General features: G+C 43.0%; 1 protein-coding gene across 1 annotated transcript in view; it reads left to right on the plus strand.

The window, feature by feature from the left end:
* The window catches only part of ntf3 (neurotrophin 3), a 33,936-nt gene extending 26,738 nt beyond the window's left edge, over positions 1 to 7,198 (plus strand). Inside the window, exon 2 of the mRNA XM_035148059.1 lies at positions 5,347 to 7,198. Within this exon, the coding sequence (XP_035003950.1) occupies positions 5,347 to 6,225 (879 nt within the window). The 3' untranslated portion in view covers positions 6,226 to 7,198. The remainder of the gene's footprint in view (positions 1 to 5,346) is intronic.
* Positions 7,199 to 7,925: the final 727 nt, after the last annotated feature.

Here is a 7,925-nt window from a genome sequence, read left to right on the forward strand (position 1 = left end):
GGAGCTTGTGTGACAAAAGATGAAGTATTTAGTTTTTTATGAAGACTTAATTAAAGAATAACTTAACAAAATGCTCCACATTCCTCATTTCAACACAGGCATCAGACTGATCCTCTGAGATTTCCCTTCTGACATGACATTCAGCCTAAAATGATGACTATCTTCATAATTACAGTCAAATTAAATATTACAACTTCACTCTCAAAATATGTTTCCAGATACAACTCATCTGATGTTTAAATGACAGGGACATGGGCTGTATGTGATGTTTGGGTGGGTCAGTTAGAGTCTTTATTTCAATGCCTCCATGACAACAGCAGCTGTGGCCAGAGGTGATGTGTTTTTGGGGTTGTCTGTTCGTCCCGTTCTCTTGAATACGATTTCTCAGGAACGCCTCGAGCTAGCTTCTTCAAATTTGGCACAGTCGTTCACTTCTTGGAGTCAAGGACTGGATTTTGTCGGTGAAAGGTCATCGAATTTTCAAACAGATATCAAATTGGATAAAAATGACAAAGTGGTGACATTTTCATGTTAAAAAAAGTTCAACTTCACTGTAACATCATTAGAATGTTCTACCAAAACCCTTCACTGGCCAATGTTCGACGCCATTACTCAAAAACAGAAGAGCAGATTGTCTTTGTGTTTCCGCCGACCTGACTGGTTGGCGGAGGCGCGCGACCACGAGGTCATATTTTTAGTTGAATATGAATTGAACACTTCTAGTATGAAAGCTTTTGAACACAAAGCCTCCCTTTGAAATTATTTTAATGATTAAAAATCAGCACCAAACTCAAGGTTCTGTTTGTTGTGCGAGTATATGAGGCAGTCTGTGCATGATTGCAGCTCTTTGACTGGAGAGTTGCCCTGGGACAAGCATTTAATATAACCGGTCTGGACCATTGGCACCAGAAATTGCCAGAAAACTTTTCGCCAATATTCATGTTGAATTAATGGGAGTCACATGGAGTGTGGTGGTGGTGGTGGTGGGGAGACGACAAAGCCCCAAAACTCTTCCATCCACTTTCACCCAGTTCTGTGACTATTTTCAGGCCACAGTACCATCTGAATGTCACATGAAAAATATATTTTCCTTGAGCAATTATCCATTTAAGTGTGAAGCACAGGGCTCAGAGGCACACGGTGAATTTCTTGCCAACATGCAAACTGCCGTGTCCGATCCCCTCTTGCTCGAACTGGGGGAAAGTGGGTATTAAGAAAAATTGCACAAAAAAGATGCTGATAGTTATCTTTCCCTCTAAAACAACAGGCTGGTAAATGGTAAAGATAATGTATTTCATGCCGGGAACACAACTGCACAGACTTGCTGTCATCCCGGACATGAATGTGAAGAATCCCATCGCAGTTCCCTTGATGATTTAGATGTTTCTTCTTGCCCAGACCTGCTGCTTTAGTAATTCACAGTATGTACACTGCATTTACTCCCGTAGGTAACAGACAAGCCCCGAGTCACATTCAACGAAGTCTACGTTTCGATGATCACTGTTGCGAAGGATTGCTGGCTCTGCCTCGGCTTTCTTCTCTGCTAATGGAATGTTTTAAATCCCCGAAAAAAATCAAGATAACGCTGCGTCCAGCACTTCCAGGAAATTTGACATTTTGGAGAAACAAGTTTGGCGACTTGGTTGCAACCTCATCTGCCAACCCTCAGCCAACAGCAGAGTCACACACACACACACACACACACACACACACACACACACACACACACACACACACACACACACACACACACACACACACACACACACACACACACACACACACACACACACACACACACACACACACACACACACACACACACACACACACACACAGAGAGGGGGCATGTGTTCATGTGTGCTAGGAAACATAATGTCTACTTCCTGACAGCTGTGTTTGGCTAAACAACATTAAAAACTGCAAGGTTGTGTTGCGCCTCAACAAAGTATTTTGAATAAAGTTAATTTAGTTTCTGTATATTGACCTATGATTGATATCAGGCCTATATACTTTGGTATTTCAATGCATAAAGAACATTTAAAATATAGGTCAGCTATCCACCATCTGTATTGTAATATTTTGCATTTAACCAGTCATGCATGCACCGTGGCAGGTGTGTTAGATTCGGTGCACTTGACATGGTAGCTGGGCGGTGCATCAAATCAGCGGCTTCATCTCTGCTGCCGATTTGACTCTTTTCCATTATTGTGTTCTTACACAGTTAATCACATCTTCATCATGTGACTTTTGTTATTGCTCTTGAATGATTTCAAATTTAAATTCAAGGTAAAACTTTCAAGAAAGAATAGTCAAGCAAAGCTGTATTTTCAGATGCTTTGTGAATCAATCATCCGTCCGAGTTGTTGCACAATCAGACACACAAACACACTGTGCGTCTGAGAATAGAGTCACCTTGATGTCTTTAAACTGGTGGAATGATATCCTGACAATCTGTTGCTGCACACTAATATATTATATCGCACATTATCGTTCAGAAGCATTAACATCTGTCAACCTTTTTTTCCTATTCTTCACAGGCACACGCACACACACACACACACTACTCCAAATCCTCAGTGTAAACAACACCTAACCCTAAACACAAATCCTCGTCCTAACTTGTAGACATGAAGATGGGTGAGCGTCCTGCCTGGGGAGGCGTCTCCTTGTGTGGAGAGTTGATCCTGCAATCGAGCACAGAAACGACAAAACCACAAACGCACATTGTCTCGTTATCACTCTGCCCACTGAGCAGATTATCGTTCACCCCCCCACGTCTGCCAGCCTGTATGTCAACATCATAAACTGCAGTGAGAGCTTTTATGACAGTGATTATGGCAGCGGGAGGGGAAATTAATTTGTCTGACTAGATGCAGCTTCACGGGCCAGGCGCCTGATTTACAAAGACATCCTTGTTCTTGCGCTCGGATCTAATAACCAAAGCGAAGGGGAAGAAGTTGAGTGAAAACTCAAAGGTTGTGTCAGTGTCACAGTAAGTGCTTCATGACACTCAGACAGTTTGACATGAAGCACTTTGGATTATTTTACAAACCGGTTTGTCCCATTTAAAAGGGGAGGTGGACCAACATTATCATTGCCATTAAGATCATTTTTCAAAGCAGCTTCAGTCACAACATTGACGTCTTGGAATGTGTTTCCAGTGTTGCCACATTGAACTTTCTGGAGCTTCAGCTACTTTTTATTTTGAAAGGTGAAACTGGTTGAGGGTGGCTTGCGGTGCTTTTTGCTTTCTGTTGATGAAAACTTATAGGCTACATTAAAATGAATATGCCATTACTATTATTGCGTAGCATAAAGATTGACTATCACTATAATAATAAAGACGATAAGACTAAGTAGAAGAAGAAATTGATGGGAGGGTTGTATTCTGGATGCTTCATATTTCTTTTTGTACTCATATTCATCCACAGAACGTAACAGGGGGGCAGCACAGGAAGAACACATGAAAGACAACTTGTCTAGATGCAGGTACAGATGAAAGTGTAATTATCCCGGTTATCAATATTGTTAAAATATGCTGAATACGTTCAAAACACAAATTAAATAATAGAATTATCGGAAATTAAATTAATGAGGCACCAAATAACACCACCACTCCACCTCTGGAGCACTTCTGACACGCCTCTGACAACCGCGTTGGGAAATGAATGAACTCGTTTTTACGTCACAAAACAAATGCCTGTTGCTTGCTGCACCCGTGTCTTGGAGACTTGCTCATGGGTGGTTGATGCTGGACAGTAGAGGTACTGAAACGGCCCATCTAACTGTCGGGAAGTTTACCACAGCATATTGTGAAACCATTAAACATTTCAATAAATATTGTCATATCCCAAGTCGGACTTAAGAAACAATTATCCTTTCATAGATACGGTTTGTTGGAAAGAGCAAAACATCTTGTCCAATAGGGAATACGTGTGTGTGTGTGTGCGTGCGTGCGTGTACACTTGTAAGTGTGTGTGCGTCTTTTCTGAGCCACCGATGGTAAGGTGACATTGCCACTGAACAGATGCCCCTCCCTCCATCAGCAGCTGTATCATTCAGCCATAACACTGCCGATGGGAACAAGTCGTGTCTTTTTGTTCGCAGCCGTCTGTTGCCCTTCACCCTTTTTCTCCTTCTCTCTCTGAAAGGCATTTAAACCTTTACTTGGTTGGAACTTTTACAGGAGATGCGTGTGTGCGTTGGATTGCGACATAAATAATAACTTCCCATTCTTCCATGAGATACCCATCACCACCTGCTTATCTGTCGAGGTACCATAATTACACTGGGTGACACAGAGGGAAAGTATGCTGCTAGCTCATGTTGATGTTTGACTTTAGCATTTTTCTTGAAGGAAACTATTATTAGACTGGACCAGAATTATTTCCACCTCATATTTACAGACACATTCACAACATGGGCTATTGATTAAAGTTTAGCTGTCTAAGTTTAGGGTTTTCCTTCAGTCAGTCAGTCAATAAACAAAACCTGTTCGTGGGATATGGTTTAGCAGAGGTGGCCCATTTCTGCCAACAGTGGAACCCCCCGTGCAAGTAAGACAGTTGAGTTCTAAGAATCGACGGCTAATGAGACTTCGAAAATGTCTATTGGTGGCGGATGGAGGATTTTTGCAATGAAAAGTGCAGCAGAGAAGCCAATTTACAATTTATGTGTACAACTCTTCGTCCATCTTGTGCTGCTGGTGAAGTTAATGTCAAACCAAATGGTTCACAAACACCAAAGGGGAATTAAAGAAGATTCTTATAAAAGCACAGAGAGGAGTGACTTTAGTCAGAATGACCATTAAAACACTTCCAACAACTTAGCTGCTGGCTGGTAGGAAGACTTCTGGCCTTCCTGTGGCCCAGACAAAATGGATGTGAGCCAAAAGCTGCCCACTTGTAAACTATCAAATAATAAATTTCGCCCTTTTTTTGGCAAACATGCGGTGCTGTAGGCAAGGTGTAATATTGATATGAACCTAAAGCGTCCCATGTGGTATATGGTGAATATGGCCCAATCAGCACAAAACAAATTCAGGCCCCCGTTGGTTGACATGTGGTGTTGCTATGGCTGACTTGGTGGTCCAGATCTGGCAAACAGGAGCAGACCGCCCAAGTGCCATCAATTCCTGTGGTTTGTGGGCCGAATCTGGGACCAAACTATTTTGCTATGCGGGGACAGCAGCTGTGGTGCTGTGTTGCAGTCTTTAACTGTGGTTATTTTAAATACAGGCCCCAGGTCACCAATAGGTGGACCATTAAGGAAGAAGGAAGGAAAATGAGTTTAACCAGAAGGATTAAATAGGTCTTAACTATTTGTCTTCCTCTGTCTTTTCAGATCTTACAGGTGAATCTAGTGATGTCCATCCTGCTGTATGTGATGGTCCTCGTGTACCTCTATGGTATCCAGGCAACCAACATGGATAGCGGTCACCAAGGGCAACAACAGCAGCCGAGTCCCGACACTTTAAACTCGCTCATCATCCAGCTGCTTCAGGCTGACCTGACGAGGGGGAAGACCAGGGCGAACCAGAGCCAACAGGGGAAAAGCAGGGACACGGAGCCCCGGGACGCGCCGCCTCCTCTCCTCAGTGCAAACTTTCCTTTAGAGGACCAGGGTGATGTGGAGAAGTGGGGGACATGGAGTCGCAGTGGTGGGAGCAGTGAAGGCACGATGGACCAGCAGGTGATGCTGTTGAACTCGGACCTACTCAGGCAGCACAAGCGGTACAACTCACCTCGGGTGCTGCTGAGCGACCGGCCGCCACTGCAGCCGCCGCCGCTGTACCTCTCCGACGACTTTGTCAGCAGTGGACCAGAGGGCGGGGCGGTGGGAAACAAGACACGTAAGAAGCGCTATGCTGAGCACAAAAGCTACCGTGGGGAATATTCTGTGTGTGACAGCGAGAGCCAGTGGGTTACGGATAAGACCCAAGCAGTGGACACCAGGGGTGCCCACGTAACTGTTCTGGCTAAAATCAAAACCACTGCCACGCAAGAAATTAAGCAGTTCTTTTATGAGACACGTTGTCAGACCCCCAGGTCCTTAAGGGGTGGCTGCAGGGGCATCGACGACAAGAACTGGAACTCGCAGTGTAAGACGACGCAGACGTATGTTCGGGCGCTAACACAGATTGAAAATTCAGTGGGCTGGAGGTGGATACGCATAGACACTTCCTGTGTCTGCGCATTGTCGAGGAAACGTCGTCGGACGTAAACAAAACAACACAAACTCGCCAGTGGACTACCTGTTTGGAATTTTACTGCCCAGAAAGGATTTTGGTTCAATGCGCGCCACCACAGGATTATGTGTTGGGCTGGTGAAGAGCAACATTCTGCTATAAAGTGAGACTTCAACAGAAGAAACCTTGGGTCCGTTTAAATGATATTTCACTTTTATGTGCTGCAAATCCACAAACCTGTGCAGCGCTGCTGTTAACTCGTTTGAGAGCGGTATGGAAGGAAGGCGTGTGTGTGGGGGAGAACTGTACATATAAATTATTTAAGTTATATGAAATGCATGTAGTTTATACATGTTAATCTATCTATATATGATGTATGAATATATTTGTGTTATTTATTGAAAGAAGTCTTCTTCAAAAGGCAAAAAAATGTCTAAAAAAGAAATGAAACAAGCTATGAACTCATTCTGAGACTATAATACAGAGCTGGGCTGCAAAGGTGCTTCACAGTAAGACTTTACATGTGCCTTGACCGGTGTGACTGCAGAGCAGAGAGATAGGACGTTGTTACTCACAGACAGAGTGTTTGTTTAGGGGTGAACCGAGCTGCAGGGACCTGTTCTGTCCTGCAGTCCAACGTGGGGCCCAAATGCTTAGCATTACCACTCAACGAGACAGATGACAATATCATTACGTACAAGGAATACTGTGACCAATGGGATTTGTGACCAAAACATAAAACATGTACCCTGTGATCACAATTGACCATACTGTTCTGCTGTAATACACCTTATATTCATTCATTCATTCATTCATTCATTCAACTCTGGGACACTTTGACAAAATAAAAGCAGAAATCGCTCCTGCGGAATCTGCTGAGAGATTCAAGAAAATCCTTCTGTTTGGTTTTCCTCAGGCCACCTTGATGCTGTTCGTCACATTTTAATCTCAACTGGTATCATGAGCTGTTTGTGTGTCTTCCTATTAATAAAAACCTATATTTCTTAACGTTGGACACATTTCATGAACAAATGCCAATTTAAATTTCTAAAGAAGGACAAAAAAAAAAGATTATGCTGGTGATACCATTCCTTTAAGATATGTTGTGACCAACCGCCTACTGCATACTGCTGGTTCTGCTCTATGAGGACACACACACACACACACACACACACACACACACACACACACACACACACACACACACACACACACACACACACAGCTCAATAGTCATTTATTCTGCTATCTGATCGGTTGTTTTACACTTCAGTTAGCTCGTAAGTTGATGCACAGAGTGATAAGAGGCTAAATCTTTATTAAACTGGGGTCAGTAGTCAACAGTTGTGGGTTGGACAATGTGAATTGTAAAAAGTGGAGAGAAATGTGTGTGTGTGTGTTGCTTTACGGCCCTGCAGACTTCAAACTTCCGGCTGCCTCACACCTTTTCACTCACATTGCACAAAGTTTTGTTGCAAATAGATGGAAAAAAATCTATTACGTGTAGGACTAACGTAGAACGGATGCAGGAAGTATCTAGGCACTTCTACAATGGCTCCCACTGTGTGCAGCACTAATGCAGGATAAATACAGGATGAACTCAAAGGCCTACTTATTGTAAAGTTGTCACAATAGTTAGCACTTATAATATAAATCAAATACTCAAATACTCTTTCTATATCAGATAATATAAGTCTTATATTATCTGATATAGAAAGAGTATTTGAGTTTTGAA

Source organism: Hippoglossus stenolepis, chromosome 22 (assembly GCF_022539355.2).
Source record: "Hippoglossus stenolepis isolate QCI-W04-F060 chromosome 22, HSTE1.2, whole genome shotgun sequence".
NCBI classification, from domain to species: domain Eukaryota; kingdom Metazoa; phylum Chordata; class Actinopteri; order Pleuronectiformes; family Pleuronectidae; genus Hippoglossus; species Hippoglossus stenolepis.